Source organism: Ruditapes philippinarum, unplaced genomic scaffold, assembly GCF_026571515.1.
Source record: "Ruditapes philippinarum isolate M1 unplaced genomic scaffold, ASM2657151v2 ctg7538_1_1_1_1, whole genome shotgun sequence".
Taxonomy (NCBI): Eukaryota; Metazoa; Mollusca; class Bivalvia; order Venerida; family Veneridae; genus Ruditapes; species Ruditapes philippinarum.
In genome coordinates, this window is record NW_026856349.1 from 9,249 (window position 1) to 30,064 (window position 20,816).

The 20,816-nt window shown below is 33.9% G+C and overlaps 1 protein-coding gene across 5 annotated transcripts; it reads right to left on the minus strand.

Moving 5' to 3' along the window:
- Window positions 1–2,418: 2,418 nt before the first annotated feature.
- LOC132746259 (zinc finger protein 665-like) lies at window positions 2,419–19,860 on the minus strand. 5 transcript variants are annotated; one of them, XM_060735347.1, is made up of 4 exons: window positions 16,749–19,860; window positions 10,619–10,728; window positions 10,286–10,375; window positions 2,419–4,389 (listed from the first exon to the last, which is right to left on the minus strand). In XM_060735347.1, exon 4 carries the CDS (start codon window positions 4,352–4,354, stop codon window positions 2,888–2,890), a length of 1,467 nt encoding a protein of 488 aa, XP_060591330.1. In that variant the 5' UTR covers window positions 4,355–4,389; window positions 10,286–10,375; window positions 10,619–10,728; window positions 16,749–19,860; the 3' UTR covers window positions 2,419–2,887. The 5 variants fall into 5 exon arrangements, with proteins under 5 accessions (XP_060591330.1, XP_060591327.1, XP_060591328.1 ...); XM_060735344.1 differs by having other exon boundaries at window positions 2,419–7,812; XM_060735345.1 differs by having other exon boundaries at window positions 2,419–7,812; window positions 16,669–19,860.
- Between the last annotated feature and the right edge of the window lie 956 nt (window positions 19,861–20,816).

Consider the following 20,816-nt stretch of genomic DNA (forward strand, 5'->3'; position numbering starts at 1 on the left):
ACTTAAAATAGTACCACACATTTTTTAGGTTCGACATTCAGCCATTTCATAAATTGTATGATATCTAAATAGTGAACCAACCGGTCAGAGAACACCAATTCACTTAAAATCCAATATCCGTATTAATAATTACATTTCGGTAAAAGGAATTCGCGAAACGGGAACATACCGGAAGATGATATTGACATGGCGTATATTTCTATTTTTTCTCTTTATATTTTATAGATAAAAAGCGTATAAAGTAAATCACTGTGACTGTAATTTATCAAAATAGTATACTATATACTTGAGTCAGTCGAAATTGTAAATACTTTGTTATTAATTCATCAAACCATGTCGTTGACTCAAAACCACTTACCCCTCACCGCTGTGGGTTCGAGTCCCGACGGACTTTGGATTCTTTCGTGTGAGAAAGCTATCAAGCTAGCTAACAGAACATCGGTGGTTCTACTCAGGTGTCCGTTTGTGCATGCATTAATGAACAAAAGGGCACTCGAGGTCTTCCCCCACCAGTAAAGCTGGAACGTCGCCATATGATCTATACTGTATCGGTTTGATGTAAAACCCAATCAAACTAACAAATCATCATCAAACGATTGTGAACGCGGTAAGTTCGTGAAGCTTCGCATTTGAATAATTGGCAAGAGGACTGGAATGTCTATTTTAACGTGAACCATGAGAAATGAAACCAGAAAAACTAATTTCTGGCGTGCTTGTATAAATCATACTGCAGGTTACCTGGCGTGTTCTAAATAAAATAGGACAGGGAGCCAAAATCGCCTCCGAAGAAGAGCAGGCAAACTTATTACCTTTAATGTTGCTGTACTTCCGGTGAAAGTTTTCAAATCCATCACATTAGCGGATACTTGCATTAATGTAATGCTTGCTTTGCTAGCACGCCCTTTGGGCCAGCTCTTCGAGCTTGCTATTACGTTCTATATTTCCGCGAAAATCTTCAAATCCATCACTTTAGCATGTACTGACGTTACCATAATACTCCCTTTGGGGCAGCTCTTTCAGCTGGCTATTAACTACACTTTATCAGCTTATTTATTAAATTACCTGACCAAGGACAACATATATAAATCGTCATGTTACATTTTGTTCTAAATTTCTTAACTAATTCATCTCTGTCACTTAGCTTAAATTAAAAAAATAAATCATTCCTCTGACAAGGTCATCGTCGACGGTTCGACCATGGCCTGACCATTATTTTGATAAAGAATTTCTGGCCATAGCGATAAACACGTGTCGCTGATTTAACTTAGGCCCTTATGCAATGTGAGGCAATATATATGTACATGATACTAGACAACTGGACACTGATAACTGACCAGGTGCATATATGGGTACTACGAAGTCAACCGCGAAGTTATCATTATTGGCATTGATAGTAATTAAGGCTCCCCCAAAATGTTTCTCATCAAAATATAAATTTCATTATTATATGATTTAAATAAAGTTGCAATCTTATTAATCTATACAGTAGTCCACAGAACTTTTTACAGAATCATATTCACTGGGTGTGGTAACATATTCACTGGCTGAATTGGATTTTCCCAGTCTAAAAATAGATTGAGACTCTTATTCAATGACTAGATCTATATATCGATTCGTAGACTGTTAAGCATGCTTATCAAAAAAATAATTGTTGCATTTTGTTCTTTTTGGTATATTTCTGGATTAAAATATCATAACTTTACAATTACAGTTAAAAGTTACACCGCAATGATGAGTAGAAACTTCCATTACTTTTGTATGCACAGCGTTCGCGTAGTTGTTGCACGTCTTACACGAGCGTCTTTTTTCCCGCGCTTTAACGAAATAGGAAAAAGTTGTACATGTATAAATTAAAAAAAAATTGTGATTTCTTTTAATTCTTATAGCCTATTCATATAATAGAACAATAATTGACTAGTGTGCCATTGAATATAATGTGATATTCACCGGCAGAAAGTCATATAATTATTGATCTCGGCTATCGCCTTGGTATATTTGTCATATAACATCATATTCAATGGCACACTTGTCAATAATTGTATAGTATTGCATGGCTAAATGATAAATAATCAATAAGAACTGTTCTTTTTCCAACCACTTAATGTAATTTCTGAATTGTTACCGTCATGTACTGGAAATAGAACAATGCATATCGTAGAAAACCTAACTGATTTCCGGCCTCGATTTAATTTTGCATGGTAGCTACATGTATGTTGGAATGTGAGCCTTAATTTAGCCATATGTCTGTAAAGATACTTTCTGATTAGTGTAGCGGCTATTAAAACTTGTGCTATATAATTCTTATCCTTTAATTATAGAAGAATAAAGTTATAGTACAGAAAAAAAATTGGCTTGAACATAACACATCAAAATACATAACAGTATCAATATACATACAAAATACACATTCAACAGCAATTAAACAGAAATTTAAAATACGTTATTTAATAACTTTGAATACTATGTCACAGCAAAAATTAAACGTTTGGCATTGTCAAATGTTGTTAGAAAGTTAAAAGAAGTTAGATGTAATTGATCGGCTGTTTTGCATTATCCAAATTATAATCTTATTAGTTGCCATGTATATGTGAAAGAAAAAATGAGAAAATACCTAAACACATTTCATTTTGCCAATGTGTGTGATCACATGTGCCTTCAGTGAACTTTTGTGATAAAATACTTTATTACACACTTCACACTTATGATTCTTCTCGCCAGTGTGCATTTTGATATGTCTTATAAGAGTACATTGTGTAGAAAATGCCTTATCAAATATATCACATTCATGGTTTTTGTCACATGTTCAATAAAATGACCTCTATACAAAACGCTTTATCATACACTTCACAATTATGATTCTTCTCACCAGCGTGAGTTGTCAAATGCCTTATATTAATTTGTCCGTTTTACATTGATGATTCTTCTTGCCAGTGTGTATCGTCATATGCCTGATAAGATGACTTCGATCAGAAAATGTTTTATAACACATTGTACATTGATGATTCTTCTCACCAGTGTGTATTGTCATATGCCTGATAAGATGACTTTGATAAGAAAATGTTTTATCACACATTTTACACTGATGATTCTTCTCGCCAGTGTGTGTTGTCATATGCGTAATCAAATTACTTCTTTGAGAAAATGTTTTATAACACATTTTACATTGATGATTCTTCTCGCCAGTGTGTATTTTCATGTGGGCACTCAAAGAATGTTGGCGAGAAAATGCTTTATCACAAATGTCACATCTATGATTCTTCTCGCCAGTGTGTATAGTCATATGCTTGATCAAATTACTGCGTTGAGTAAATGCTTTATCACATATGTCACAACTATGATTCTTATCTCCAGTGTGTACTGTCATGTGTGTAATCAAATAACTTTGAGAAAATAATTTATCACATATGTTACACTTTTTATTTTTCTCGCCAGTATGTGTTGTCATATGTTTGATAAGATATTGTCGATGAGAAAATGCTTTGTCACACATTTTACAAATATGATTCTTCTCACCAGTATGTATTTTCTTATGCGTTATCAAATTACTTTGATGAGAAAATGCTTTATCACATATGTCACATCTATGGTTCTTGTCGCCAGTGTGTATTGACATATGTGTGGTCAAATTACTTTGTTGAGAAAATGCTTTATCACATATGTCACATTTATGATTCTTGTCGCCAGTGTGTATTGACATATGTGTGGTCAAATTACTTCGTTGTGAGAATGCTTTATCACATATGTCACATCTATGATTCTTGTCGCCAGTGTGTACTGTCATATGTGTGGTCAAATTACTTCGTTGAGAAAATGCTTTATCACATATGTCACATCTATGATTCTTGTCGCCAGTGTGTATTGTTATATGCGTTTTCAAATGACTTCGTCGTGAAAATGCTTTATCACATATGTCACATCTATGATTCTTGTCGCCAGTATGTATTGTCATATGCCTGATCAAATGACTTCGTCGAGAAAATGCTTTATCACATATGTCACATACATGATTCTTTTCGCCAGTATGTATTCTCATATGTCTATTCACAGAACTTTGTTTAGAAAATGTTTTATCACAAATACTACATTTATGATTTTTCTTGCCAGTATGTATTGACATATGTGTGATCAAATAGCATTGTTTGGAAAATGCTTTGTCACAAATTTTACATCCATGTTTCTTCTTGCCAGTATGTATTGTCATATGTGTATTCAGAGAACTTTGTTGAGTAAATGTTTTATCACAAATATAACATCTATGTGTCATTTTACACGGACTGAGCATCTTATTTCTTTGAACACCACTATTTTGTAATTCAGGTGATAACTTCTCACAAAATGTGTCTTTACTGTCCATACTGTCAGCTTTTATTTCCTTGCTGGAAGTAAGACCTGGAATTAAAGTAATCATTATAATTATTTCACTTACATAATTCACCTTATACTTACAAATTTTTACCCATTACTTCATGATAGACATATGTTCACGCCATTTCACCCACTTTGAGGACTCAAATAAGAAAAAAAATGCCCTATTCAGACCCCAAACACTTGCATTTGTTTAAGAAATTGTGTTAAAAATACTATTACTTGTATTTTACCAGCGCCACCCACTATGTACATCAAAGGAGTGCCAAGGAGGGGATGTTCCCCCGTCTGTTTTGGGTTTGAAGACGTTGACAGACCCCCACATCTCAAAGAAAATTTTTAACTTAGGTCTACCTAGGGGCAACATGCTACTTACTCTCAGATTTTGTGGTAAAATTAATACAAAATAGTGATTTTGGGCAATTTTGATATGTCCACTCATTGCCATGGTAGCAGAAAATCTGAGATTGAGCATGCTGTTACAAAGGCTATGGTGCAGTCAACATTTGCGCCAAGCTTGAACAGTATTGAAGCCTTGTTTATAGTTCTGTAACAATTTGAACCATTAAAGTAACCGCCGATTTTTCCAATCCCTATTGTTCAGTAGTTTACAATTTCGTATAACACTTGCAGAATCGTATTCAAATTCTTGAAGATTAATCAATAAACAAAGCGGACGTCAATCAGTGCATGTGATAACAGATTAACAGGTTGTTTATACAATGCAATTAATAATCAGTCTGTATGAAAATCCAGCTGTCCTCGGTCCTGGCTGAATAAAAATCAAGTTGTCTGAGAATACTGAGATATATTTCATCACCTTAATTCATCATGTTTGAATAAAATTTCAAGACGCTAAAAATATCAATGACCTGTTTAATAATAATTCCCGGTGCAGCAAAGAAATTTGTGAAAAAAACTTGTCTTAAAAAAGTTACATCAGCAACGGTAAATTTAGTCATATAAATATGACGTCGCTTTGAGATATTTTTGCTTTTAGGCAAAGCAACGTCATTTTGCTCAAAGACTCATAGCACCTGATTTTCTTGCGGAACAGAAAAAAAGTATATATTTACTTTAATTTTGACCTTTTTATGAACATAAGTAAAAAAAATGAATTCTTTTTAACAAAATTATTAAACTGTCACATCCGTTAATCATGATGTACTCTTCTTATTTAATTAAAATCCTTATTCAGCTGATAAACAAATGGCTGCCAAACAGTGTGCAAATCTGATTGGCAAATTCAGCATTTAAATGAGTCTAAAGTCTCAAACAAAATATTTTTGAACGAATATTTGTACATTAAGATGATATTTTTCCGTTAAACAAGAGGGCCATGATGGCCCTGAGGTCGCTCACCTGTATATAGGCCCCCTCACCCCCAATCCCCCCCCCCCCCAACGTTGCAGGGCCAATTTAACCCAAGGGCTTTTATTTGCACAATCTTGGTAGACACCCATAAGATGTTTCATGCTAAACATCTAAGCTCTAGCTCATTGGGCTTTTTAAAAGAAGATTTTTTTTAAGTTTTTACTATACACATATTGTTAAAAACAATGACACCCCTTGGGCCGGGCCAGTTTTGACCCCAGGGCTTTTATTTGAACAAACTTTGTAGACACTTACTAGAAGATGTTTCATGCTTAATATCTAAACTCTAGCTATTTGGGTTTTTTCAAAGAAGATTTTAAGTTTTTGCTATACACACATAAGGAAAATCAATGACCCCCGGGGCGGGGTCAATTTTGACCCCAGGTCTTTTATTTGAACAAACTTTGCAGACACTCACTAAAAGATGTTTCATGCTTAATATCTTAACTCTAGCTATTTGGGTTTTTTCAAAGAAGATTTTTTAAGTTTTTGCTATACACATATAAGGAAAATCAATGACCCCCGGGGCGGTGCCAATTTTGACCCCAGGGCTTTTATTTGAACAAACTTGGTAGACACCTATTAGAACATGTTTGATGCTAAATATCTTAGCCATAGCTCTTTGATTTCTTTAAAAGAAGATTTTTTAAGTTTTTACTATATGCATATAGGGAAAATCAATGACCCCCCGGGGAGGGACCAATTTATACCCCAGGGCTTTTATTTGAACAAACTTGGTAGACAGTCACTAAAAGATGTTTCATGCTAAATATCTTAGCTCTAACTCTTTTGGATCTTTAAAAGAAGATTTTTTAAGTTTTTACTATATGCATATAGGGAAAATCAATGACCCCCCGGGGCGGGGCCAATTTTGACCCCAGGGCTTTTATTTGAACAAACTTGGTAGACACTCACTAGAAGATGTTTCATGCCAAATATCTAAGCTCTACCTTTTATGGTTTTTGAAAAGAAGATATTTAAAGTTTTTTCTTTTGGCAACCAGAGTTCTGCATGGAATTAAATTCTTTGAACAATTTTTAAAGGTGACCACCAAAGGAACATTCCTGTGAAGTTTGGATGAAATTGGCTTAGTGGTTTATGAGGAGATGTCATTTATAGTAAAAGTTTACGGACGGACGACGGACGGACGACGGACGAACGCCGGACGAAAAGCGATCACAAAAGCTCACCCTGTCACTTTGTGACAGGTGAGCTAAAAATTTGGAACAAATCTGTAAAGCGCTTTACCGATAACGACATTATTTGAGAGAATTTATTAATGATTGAGCATGATACTGAAAGAAAATTTGATAAACTTTTAAATAAAGTTTGAAAGGCAAGACAATAGACATTTTTATGATTCTATGCTTTTATGAGCATTATGGCTATTAGACATTGGGTTTGACAGGCATAAACTACCCCGTCTGTACAATATCCATGAAAACTTCCGGAATTTTTATGGAAACTGCCAACACTGGAAAATTATGACTAGTTTTCCGAAGTCATTCAGAGAAAACGCAAAAAAAATCATGAAATTTCATAGACTTTCTCAATGAATTTCTCGGGTTCTTTCACGAAACTTTTCCAGACTTTTACTTGAAAATAGTCCAGAGTTTTCAAAGCAACTCTGGAAATTGTTCTCCTAAAATGACATAATACTTTGGAAAAAAAGTTCCAGAGTTACTTTGTAAAATGTTCCAGAGCCACTCTGGAAAATGTTCCGCTGTTAAAAACATGAACTCGAGTAAGATTCCTTTAGCCTTGAACTAATTCTGGAATTACTGTGGATCTCACTGTGGAATATTCTGGAATTACTATAGAAATACTCTGGTACATTTTGGGATTTGTGAAAAGATAGCTTCATACTAAAATCAAATGCCCTTTTAATTTGTGTATGTGCTTTAAATCAGAACATTCCGAAAAGCACTCAATCACTTATAGTAATTTGCAAATTTCACAATTATTTCAAAGTCCAAGTGTTTTTGCACACAAATATAATTTAAACATCCATCTAGTACACATGTATCCTTCACTTCACATGATGCAGCATCTTTTTGACTTCTCTTATGGATACTGAAAAAAAAAATGAATTAATTGTACATTGTATCATAGTTTGGGAACCTCTCTGTTGAAAAGTGTCAGGGCTAAAGCGTATACATATACATGCACAGTCAGGGCGTCAAGTGAATTTTGGTCCAAAAAATATAGGACTTACCTCTGAAATATAGGACCATTTTCCCAGAAATATAGGAATATATAGGACAAGAAAAACAAAGAACTTCTGAACTTAAAAACCTCCTCCTCCACTCACTTAACTCACCTTTCATTTTCAATTTAGAACAGGTATTACAACTTTCAACATTTCAATAAAATTATGACAATTAACAAAATGATATACTTGGAAAACTAACATTAACCAGTAAATACAGCACTAGGTAATGTTTTGTATCTGTGTCCATTCATATGATAATATATATACTAAAAATAATCATAGTAACTGTTAAGCTTATAATTATTTAACCAGGAATACTAACTACATTGGCCTACAGTAACATACATTTGACAACCTGTTTGATTAAAATGTTTTGTGTTGCAACCGTAAAAGGTCAAATGCTACTAAATTAATCACGCTTCTGCTTCTTGGAATGAGATGAATGTGGCACACTTCATTCCCCAAATGACTTTGGCATGTAATACATCTTCAATAGGTAAAGCATAAGTTAGTTTTGGTGAACCAACAGCAGTACCTGAGATTCCTGACCTGAACTTTCACCCTCTGCTGTGTTTGAAGATGCACTAGGATGTACTTTGAATGTTAGTTTAGTCTGTTTATTTGAAAGAATTTACTCACTTAATTTCTTGTGTTGTGACCATTTGGCATGGTGAAGTATTTAATTAATTACACAGTACACTATTGTCACATTTGATTTCTGTCTTACAAAGGGTACACCTTACAATATGATCTGAACTACCTTTAACACACCATTACTGTAACTTTTGTCCATTTGAATTAATTTCAGTTAACCACCGTTCCTGAAACTTTGTTTTATCCATAGGCATGTTTACCATTGTTAATGATATACTATGCTCATCCTTGAGTAAAATATTTTAATCACAGAAATTTATTGAAATCCATGAAATTTTAACTTAAATAAAAAATGAATGAACCATGTACAGGAAGCTGCTATCTATTTAATAGGTCAAGTAAAGTTGACCTTTTCTTTAAAAAAAAAACCTATAGTGTGAAGAATTTTAAATATCGCATATCTACTTTGTGTGAAGTCAAAACATGTTTATTTTATATTTATAAAGAGACTGTGCAGCAATTATAAATATTTTCTTATATCAAATTTGAGCATAGAATATCTCAACCTGAACAGAATTCTTGTTAAAATATAGGACAGCTTCACCTGCAAGAATGTTTGAGTTCCCTCAATCAAATCCAAAAAGTAAACTGGACTAGCTGGGCTGGGCAGCGTCGCTACACTTGAAAGAAAGATGGATTTTGAACTAAATGTTGCACATATACAAACAGATGACACAAACTGCTTGTATATACATTACTGCCAAGGTTTTGCTCCATAATCCATAATTTTCATGCTTACCCTTAAATATAGGAATTTATAGGAATTTCACAGAAATATATAGGGATTTTCATGGAAATATAGAAATTTATAGGAATTACTCCAAAATATAGGAATATGTAGGAATTTATAGGAAACTTGACACCCTGCACAGTGCACAACAAACAAAGGGCAATAACTAAAAAAATAAGAAATGGAGAATACCGATCCTTGTGCACTACACTTCTTCTAAATGAGATCAATCATCCTATGAAGTTTCATGTTCATAGCTTTTATTCTTTAGGAGAAATGGCCTGGACAAAAATAAAGTATGAAAATAAACAAAGAGCAATAACTCAAAAAATAAGAAATGCAGAGTACCAGTTCTTGTGCACTGCACTTCTTCTTAATGAGATCTATCATCCTATGAAATTTCAAGTCCGTAGCATTGATACATTAGGAGAAATGGCCCAGATAAACATAAAGTATGAAAATTAACAAAGGGCAATAAAGTGCAGAGTATGGGTTCTTGTGCACTGCACTTCGAGTCATTATAAGAAGCATGCATATCAAATTTGAAGTCAATCCGACTTATAATGACTGACTTATGCTCCGGACAAGCGAGGACGAAGACGCTGATACAGAAGCTGACAAAAACCCCGCCAACACCGCGACAAAAGTAACCCCTATATGTCGCCTTTTTCAAGACGACACAAATAGCATGAAAGGGTAAAAAAATTTAGATGGAAAACTTTCAATTCATTGATTTTTTGCAGAATATCAGTTTTTAAGTCACTAAATCCTTCACGAGTGCTTACAACTTAAAGTTTGAGATGTGTTTAAGTGGAGTCCTATAACAATAATATATGCATAAAACATGAAGAACAACAGTTTTTGTTCAGGGTTTTGAAAAATAACATACATTTATATTAAAATATACTTCTTATTTTTACTTATATCAACAAAACAAACAAAATTATTACCAGGATAATTCTGTAATCATTCTGTTATTAACAGTAATTTATCACTTTCCCTCATCTGAATCCTTTAAGTTGAAACATCCCATGTGTCTCCTGTTGAGGAGAAAAACATATTATATGTATATGAGTAACAAGACACTAAAAGCATATTATTATGAACTTTATAAAATATGAATTTGGCTATTAATTGCTTGATATAGAATCTGTTTCAATCACCTATATTTTGAATGGAAAATTATAATCTCTGATTTAAAATTTCTTGCCATTATTTAAAAATGAAAAAGATTTTTATAACTAAACTAAAATAAAAAGTGTTAAAATTACATTTGTACTTACTGTTAGAATTGATAATGTACATGTAGTTCCCTCCATTTTAACTGAATCATGGATAATTCTGAACCTTGTCACATAAGATGTGACTCATATTTGGAGTTTGAAGTTGATATCTTAAGAATTGAAGAAAAAAAATACAGTACAAGAGCGATCAGTAATCATATGTGTCGCCCTAATGGCCAATTTCATGTAGGGACAAATTTTGTGACAGACGGACAGACAGACGGACAGTGCACAACTAGACGTGGTACTGATCATTCCTGTAAAGTTTGGATAAAAATTGCACCAGTAGTTTATGAGGAGTAGTCCGGACAAGCTTTTGCGTATCTGGCAACACACAGAAAAAAAAACACCTTTTTATCAAAGGGCCATAACTTGGCCAAAAATCATTCAACCAGAAAACCTGTGCAATATGAGCAAGGACTTGAGCTACAGATCATTCCTGTAAAGTTTCAATGAAATTGCATTAGTGGTATAAGAGAAGTAGTCCGGACAAAAATCATTGAACCGGAAAATGCTGACAATATGCACAACTAGACTTGGTACTGATCATTCCTGTAAAGTGTAGTTTAAGAGGAGTAGTCCGGATAAGCTTTTGTGTATCTGGCAACACACAGAAAAAAACACCTTTTTATCAAAGGGCCATAACTCGGCCAAAAATCATTCAACCGGAAAACCCATGCAATATGCGCAAGGACTTGAGCTACAGATCAATCCTGTAAAGTTTCATTGAAATTGCATTAGTGGTATAAGAGAAGTAGTCCGGACAAACTTTAAAATTAAAAAATATTAAAGGGCCATAACAAAAATCATTGAACCTGAAAATGCCGACAATATGCTCAACTAGACTTGGTACTGATCATTCCTGTAAAGTTTGGATGAAATTGCACCAGTAGTTTATGAGGAGTAGTCTGGACAAGTTTTGTGACAGACGGACGGACAGACAGACAGACGACGGAGAAGTGATCCCTATATGTCGTCACTACGGTAGTGGCGACACAAAAATGTATTGCTCTGCACCAAAACTTTAATCTGAAATCAAACATGGCCGAGCGGTTAAGGTCGTTGACTTCAAATCACTTGCCCCTCACCGCTGTGGGTTCGAATCCCGACAGGGACTTTGGATTCTTTCATGTGAGGAAGCTATCCAGCTAGATTACAGAACGTCAGTGGTTCTACTCAGGTGCCTGTTTGTGCGAAAAATGGCAAATTTCATTGAAAAGCCTCCTGTAACAAGTTCAAACTGCTATGAAACTATGAAAAATGCTTCAATACTAATGAAATTTGGCACAAATGTTACCTACACCATAGCCTCTGTAACAGCATGCTCAATGGTAAATTTCCTGTTACCATGGCAACTGGGGGACGTCCCAAAATTGCCAAAAATCACTATTTTGCATTGTTTTTTCCATCAAAACTGATTTCAAAGTGCTGCAAATTCTCAATGAATTGAGATAGAGTAAAAGGCTTTTCAGCGTCGGTTACTAGTTACCCTAAGATCCACCTGAGGCCATTTTTAGCCTGTCACATGTCCAAAATTTTCTTGGCGATGAGGGAGACTCCGCCCCCCTTCAAACCCCCCAAACAGAAGGTGGCACATCCCCCTTCTGACAATCCTTGATGTAATATTTGGATGGGGGACGGCGCCGAAAAAGTGGTCACTATTTTAACATCATTGCTCAAACGGAAAACAGTGTTTTGGGCCTAAATAGGACATTTTTTTACTGTTTGCGGCCTCAAAAAAAAAGGGGGGGGCAAAAATCCGTCGAAACACGCTTATATAAGGGGAAAAGTTAAAAAGACAAAAATGTTTACTGCCAACGATTTAAGTTATTATAAGGCACAAATGATAATTAATTCATGTTTAGTTCAAAATAATCAAACTTATATACAGTACTGATTGGGGACCACCAAAACAGGACAACCACCAAATCCGAACATCCCGAAAATGCTTAATTTACTGGTTGGGGACCACCAAAACCGGACAACCACCAAACCCTGACGGCCCCGAAAATGCTTGATTTAGAATTTTCTTTGTTCTGTGGTTGTCAGTCACTTTTTTATCAACAATAAATGCATCTTTCTTCTATAATTAAGTAAATAAATTTATTTCAACCTCCGTAAATGGTAATATTTTAATGTCTATTTCCCAGCAAACAAAAGACGTTGTACCAACGTCGTATGTACTGACGTTAGACCCTGACGTTGGGAAAACGTTGGCAGAAGGTTGGATTTGAAAGTTTTTTAGACGTCAGAAACCGACGTCTATACAACGTCATAAAATGACCTTTATCCAACCTTTTCTGACCATAATCCAACCTTTTCTGACTATTATCTGACCATATACCAACCTTATCTGACCAAATTTTCTGACAATAATTTAACCTCATTCAAAACTTTTGGAATATGATTTTTTTTCATTTTGAAGCTCTTTAATAGGGTTAATAAATAAGCATTCTTATGATTTTAGCAATTTACTTTATACTCGGAATCACAAGTACAAAAACAAGAAATGTGGTACTATAACAAAATTAATGCAAGATTTACATAATATTTTTTGAAACTATTAAACTTGACGGTATGTACTTTAATAACGCTATATGTATTAATTAAGCATGTTTTAGAAATAAGATAAACAAAATCCTTCTTGAATATTAACACTGACATTTTATATAGCAAACATCCATGCATGTGTTTTTTCTTATATCACCACTGAACTGATCACTCTGAGTTTGGGATTTTTCAATCATCTATCCAACTCACTAGTTGTATATTTGTCTTTGTATTTTATAACTGAATCTAGATCTGAATGTTAAATGGAACAATATTCTGAATATTTTGTTATAACTATAAATAGCAATGTTCATGTATCTTCATTAGTATTCTAGCTTCTTTCGTCCTCCTACACTATGTCGATCTGCATGGGGCATACTATAAGTGTATCATTACCGTCTCCAACCTAAGATCTCATCACACTTTCTGAAATTAAAAAAAATTAAAATAATCAGTTACAAGTGCAAGAAATAAATCACTTATACATATTATAATTAAACGAAATTCTAACAAAACACTCCAACTACTTAAAAAGATTAGCATTGAAAAACAATATATAATGTTTGCCTACCTTTTTCTTTTGTTTGGAATATACAACTTTGTTTTTCAACCCGTCGTTTTTTTTGTCCGCCAATACAATTGAATTACAAATCCGATAAGATGCAAATTCGAATTTACTAAATTATTTATCACTATAAAATGAAGCCCTCAAAAATGATAACAGCTTCATTGTAAATTATATAAACACTTCTTAGACTAATTCGAGGAGATAAGATATTATTTAAACGAAAATAGAGCAAATATATTTCATACGGATCTGCGACTATCCGTTTACAGAGCGCCACCTATCGAATATCGTACATTAGCCACCCATGTGATACTGTTGTTTTGATGGAGAAAATAAATATATAATGTTCCCTTTCTAAACTTAAACTTAAAATTCTCGCTGTTTATGCTTTCATTTATATATAGATTGGTTTCAAAATTAAATTTACCTATTATCAGATTACCGACCAAATCCCGACGTCAATCGACGTCAAAATGAAACGTCTGTTAAATGTCGGGGATTCAACGTCGATTTGACGTTGTATGAAGGTCACTGACGTCGCGACCAAAATTCAACGTTGATCCAACGTTGGGTCAACGTCGGGTGTTTGCTGGGTTCAAGACTGTTGACCTTGAAATTTGGGGGGCAAGAAAGCAATGCCTGACCTCATATAACAGCAATAATTATTTGCAAAGTAAACAATAGAATATCCAAAACTTCAGCATTTGCTGCTGAAATATTGTGTGTCATGTTAAAAATAAAAAAAAGAACACCAAAGCTTTTATCTGAATTAAATCAATATTATTACATATCTGTCCGGACATATGGTACTGTAGTATGTACAATTTAGGTAATTTTGATACCCTCCTTGACGGGCCTCGGATATAAGTGTCAACATAATCAGAACTAAACAAACTAGTTTGTTAGTTAGGAGAAGAACCTAGCTGTACTGTGTCAAATTTTCGTACCTTTAGCTTTAAAATTATGAAATTTATATAGAAAAATGTTCAAAAAGTGTCCGGTTGATGGTCCCTGACCAGTAGTATTTTCTTTGTTCAGTGGTTGTCAGTCACTTTTTTATCAACAATAAATGCATGTTTCTTCTAAAATTAAGTAAACAAATTTATTTCATCCTTCGTAAATGGTATTAGATCTAATATTTTAATGTCTATTTCAAGAATGTCAGGGCTCCAGATAAGATGCGTATACGCCTAAATTACGCATGGAAATAACACGTTTACGCATTCAAAACAAAATTAAGCGTATGAAATCCCACACAAAATTCAGGTTACGCATTGAGCAACATTTCTTTCGCGTAAACGTAATCGAAAGTAAACTCGGCAATTATCTTATTTTTAAGTTTGTCTGAACGCTTTGCAAGCGTCTACCGGTAACTTCCTGTAGTTCGGACCATCATTGGTTGTTATCGTATGTATAGTATGGTGGTGGAATTAACTTCGTATGTATGCTTTGCAACATCTAACGGTAACTTCCTGTAGTTCCGACTATCATCGGATGTTATCGTATGTATAGTAAGGTGGTGGAATTAATGCAATTTCATAAACATCCGGTACAATGTCGCTGTCAAAAGTTAAAACGATTGACTCGTATTTTCGGGCGAAAAAAAAAATCGTCAAAGGTTATAATTAATGAGATGATTAGCGTAGCCACGTATGAGCAACAGAAACATGCCTCAGGTTCAGATAAAACGTATGCCGTTTGGAAATGCAAGATTATAAACCAAGGGAGTCCAAAAAGTAAAAGAAATGACTTTGACATATCTTGTATTACAAGTATGATATAGAGAATAATAGGTTGGTGCCGTGGATGGAGAAAGTTTATCTGGCGAGGCGGATGAATTTATTGGGTGTGCCGAAGGCGAACCCAATAAATTCCGGAGCAGAGCCAGATAAACTTTCTCCATCCACGGCACTAATCTATTATTCTATTTATCCTGTCACCGTTTTTTTTAAAGAATTTTATTAGGCAAACTTCCTTTAATCACACTATCGGAAATGTTTCTATATAAACAAAGAAGGCCCGAAGCGTGCATTATTCTACAACAATGCACTCGCCGTTTTCTTATTTATCTCCCTGTGTATTTTCACATTGGAGGGCGCCATTTTGTTTGAAAAAATGTGATAAATAAAAACAATTTTTTGTAGAATTTTGTTGTGAAAACTATCTACAATGAAAGAAAATGGTCTAACTAAGAAAATGAATTCGAACACCAATATCTTTTATTCAGTCGTTAACGCTGTACAGACGTTTAAAGTATTGTTTACGTGACGTCACAATGTAGCGCCAAACAGCACGTGCAAAACAATAAAATCAAGTACGCTATTTTAATATCGCAAATGAGTTAAGTTTTACATTTATTTCACTTTTAATAATTTTTATTTCGCTTGAAAAATTATAGAGTGAAATAAAATAAACAAAGAAAGTTTTATCAACGTTTCCAAAATTCATTATTCTACACACAGAAGATTTAACGACAGTTTTTGTATTTTTTCTTGAAAAGTAGTCCGGTAAACATGCATACCACGTGATCAAGTGCCGTAGATCAGTAAAAATATACGGCACGTACCTTGTTATCGGGCCGAAATTGATACAAGTGACAGGATAAAATGCAATAAACATGGAAGCATAATAAATGTTTTACTCCTTTACATACATTTTAAGGAGTAAAAATACTCCTGCCAAATTTCAGATTTCAAGTTTTACTCATTCACAAAAATATCAATGAGTAAATACTCATTGCCCTAAAAAATTATCTGGAGCCCTGGAATGTTGATGTTGAAATTTGGGGGTCAAGAAAACAATGCCTGACCTCGTATACCAGCTACATGTATAATCATTTGCAGAGTAAACAATAAAATATCCAAAACTTAAGCATTTGGTATATATCCACGAATATTATTATGTAACATTTACTGTAAATGTTTGTACTCACAGAAAAATAAACAATACGTTTTTTATTCAAATGCTTGTATCAAATGAAACTAATTGTATAAATATTAAACCTTCTTTCACCTGATATTATTATAAGAACAAACTGTTTTACGATAAATTTATGCAGGGTCAATGACGATCAATTACCAAAGAGGAGTAACTATGTAAGAAAATTTAGAGGTTACGTACCATGGCGGAAACGTACCACTGTATAAATGTACCTTTTTTGGAGGTTTGGAGTTTGATTTCGGGTATGTGATAAAATGTTATATCATATTCGTGTATGTTCAAAACATTGAACTTGTTGAATAACAAATATCATGCTCACCAGAGGCTCGAATAATAATCGTATAATTTAATTTATCTTGTCTTATGAATTTAATGATTTTAATTCTTCATATGACACATTATTAAAAAAAGTAAATATGCCTACTTTATGTTTGTCAAGAATTAAAATAAAAGCCAAAGAAGTGTTTAAATGCCTGTAGGGAAAATCACCACCATATATAAATGATTTAATTCAATTTAAAAATTCCAATTATTCTTTTAGGTATCAAAAATATGTGAAAATGTCCCAAGGGTCAAAACAGTAACATACGGTAAGAATTCTTTTCGGTTTGAAGGTGCCCAGATATGGAACAGTCTCCCTAATGACATCCGCAATGTTGAAAACTACAAAGAGTTTTGGAGACTGATACAGGTCTGGAGTGGCCCAAGTTGAAAATGTGCTATGTGGTTGTAAATTTGCTATGTGTTTGTTATTTTGCTTAGTTTTAATTTATGTAAAATGCTTAGACTACATGTTTTGTTTGTTTGCTTTGCCTTTGTGCATCCCTTTTTAGTTTGCTATGATGCTTTGATTATATGTTGTGTGTTAATTTTTCTTAAACCCTATATTTTATGCTAGTTGAATCTTTGTTGTATGATTTGTATGCTTTGTTTATTATGATCATGATCAAACTCCTTATTCCCCATTTCATTAGGGTGTGCATGCAACTTAATTTTAGTTAACTTTGTTACCCTGTATGTGCTTTATCTTGTTTCTTTTATATGCTATATTAGTTCTATCATAAATTTTTATGCACTTTTATAAGTAAGTTTAATTTATCTATTTATTTATTTATATATTTTTCAGGAAACCTTCAATTACGTATTTATAAATTGTAGATGTTAACTTATAACTATTACTATTTCATTATTCTTTTATATTTTATTATTATTTTTATTTATTTCACTTGGCTATATGTATCATACTTAAATTTCTAGACTACAGTCATTTATTACTTTTGGAAACTGTTATTACCTTTAATACAATATGTACTGTGCATGTCATCAATCTATGCCTTAATTTACCATCTTATTGTAAAGTTCTTCTTAACCTTGATACTCTTATTTCATGCTTAAAGCTGCTAATAGTTTTATATTTGTCGGTAAATAGCCTATTAGCTAATGTTTCTTGTAATAAACCAACTTAAAATAAAGTTTCTTAATTGTATCTTGTATCTTTAGTATTGACGAAGTAAAACTCATTCATTATACCATCTGTTTATTCATATCATATATAAATTAAACTTTTGGAAATGTAATTAATTCTATGTCTCTATCTTTTTACTCGTATATATATTTACTTCATTTACCCCAAGCGAGCTCTTTAAGAGAAATATTAGTTCAAATACATTTCACAACAAATTAAGCTTACCAAAATTCCTTCTATAGGACAACACTAAATTTATTAACTAAAAAAATATTATAAATGTTACAAAACAACAATTTTTCACCACAATTAGGTGAAATACGACATACTAACATGGAAAAACTAGTTTTTAGGTGATTCCAAAGTTTTTCATCATTTTTTGTTAACTAAAAAAATTATAAATGTTACAAAACAACAATTTTTCACCACAATTAGGTGAAATACGACATGCTAACATGGAAAAACTAGTTTTTAGGTGATTCCAAAGTTTTTCATCATTTTTTATTAATCCTTCACCACATATATACGCGAAACAACGCACTTTCGACCCCCCCCCCCTTTTTTTAGGCCTCAAATAGTGAAAAAATGGTCCTATTTGGGCTCCAAACATAAGTTTTCGTTTGAGAAATGTTGCTTAAAAAATTGAGCAATTTTTCGGCGCCGCCCCCATCCAAAAGATACATCAGGGGGTTGCCAGAAGGGGGATGTGCCCCCTTCTGTTAGGGGGGTTTGAAGGGGGGCGGAGTCCCCCTCATCGCCCAGAAAATTTTGGACTTGTGAGAGGCTAAAAATGACCCCAGGTCAATCATAATGTAACGTTTAACCAACGCTGAAAAGCCTTTGACTCTATCTCAATCCCTTGAGCAGTTGCAGCACTTTGAAATAAATTTTGATGGAAAAAATCGAGGCAAAATAGCGATTTTTGGCAATTTTGAGATGTCCCCTCGTTGCCATGGTAACAGGAAATTTAAGACTGAGCATGTCGTTACAAAGGCAATGGTCTAGTTAACATTTGTGCCAAGTTTGATTAGTATTGAAGCATTTTTCATAGTTTCATAGCAGTTTGAACTTGTAACAGGAGGCTTTTCAGTGAAAACGGCCATTTTTCACAATATGCTCATCGGGGAAAGGGTTAATATGCATGGTTATTAACAGGAGTCCAGGTATATAGAAACTTGTATATATCTTTTAAGATATATAATTACACGCGCAGATCTTAAATTACCGTGATACCGTGAATTCCAACCATTAGTCTTCAAGTTATGCTCCAGACAAAGAAAATGCAACAGACCGCTGGACTTAGTTTCGGGGGTATAATAATTAAATCATTCCCCTGCCAAGGTCATCATTGACGATTCGGCTATGGCCTGACCATTATTTTGATAAAAGTGTCTGGCCATAGCAATTAACTTTAACTTAGATTCCTTATGCAATGTGAGGCAATATATATGTACATGATGCTGAAATAACAACTGGACACTGATAACTGACCAGGTGCATATATGGGTACTACGAAGTCATCCGTGAAGTTATCATTATTGGCATTGATACCGGAGTGTTAAAGATATTGTGAGGGATAGAGGCCACTAATAACATTTTCGTCTCTGAGAAGAATACCGACCAGCCTGCAATTGACAGTGTCTGAGGTACGCTTGAACAATCTTTCAGTAAATTTTGTTACAAGGTACAGGGTTGTTTAACTCAACTTGTGTGGTTAGGTTAAGGGCTTAAGGCAGAAGGGAGTTCGTTACTACCAGAAAATGACGGCGATGTGTTTTTTTTAAAACAAGAGGGCCATCAGATGGCCTTGAAATCGCTCAACTGTATATAGGCCCCCGGGGCGGGGCAAATTTTATTCCAAGGGCCTTATTTGAACAAACTTGGTAGACACCCACTAGAAGATGTTCCATGCTTAATATCTAAGCTCTAGCAATTTGGGTTTTTTAAAAGAAGATTTTTCAAGTTTTTACTATATACATAAACCATTGGGCGGAGCTAATTTTAACCCCAGGGCTTTTATTTGAACAAACTTGGTAGACACTCACTAGAGGATGTTTCATGCTTAATATCTAATTTCTAGCTATTTGCACTTTTTAAAAGAAGGTTTTTAAGTTTTTACTACATACAAAATAAGGAAAATCGACGACCCCCATGGCGGGGCCAATTTTGACCCAAGGATCATTAATTGAGCAAATTTAGTAGACAAGCCAAATATTTAAGCTCTTACTCTTTCGGTTTTCTAAACTAAGATATTTTAAGTTTGTTTTATTTGATTGGCAACCAGAGTTCTGCTTGGGAACAATTTTTGAAATGACTACCAAAGGTACATTCCTTTGAAGTTTGGGTGAAATTGGCTCAGCCGTTTATGAGGAGATGTGGTATAAAAGTTTACGGACGGACGGAAGCCGGACGATGAGCGATCACAAAAGCTCACCATGTCACTTATAAATAGCATACATGTAAAATGAGACTCTGAGCTGTCAGTATATGTATGCTTAATTAAACTGGTTACTAGTATGTAAATTTTAACTACATATGGTCAACCATTGATTGGCTGAACACAATCTACCTACTACTGTTCTTGCATCCACAACTCTCTTTTCGTTATGCGATCTGTTGATAACCTTTTTACCCTTTAAACAAGTTCATGGTGCCCCAGTCTTAGTAAAAAAATT

What these genes read in the sequence shown, in the direction of transcription:
- LOC132746259 (XM_060735344.1), bottom strand. Translation starts at nt 4,408, where the DNA reads ATGATTACTTTAATTCCAGGTCTTACTTCCAGCAAGGAAATAAAAGCT.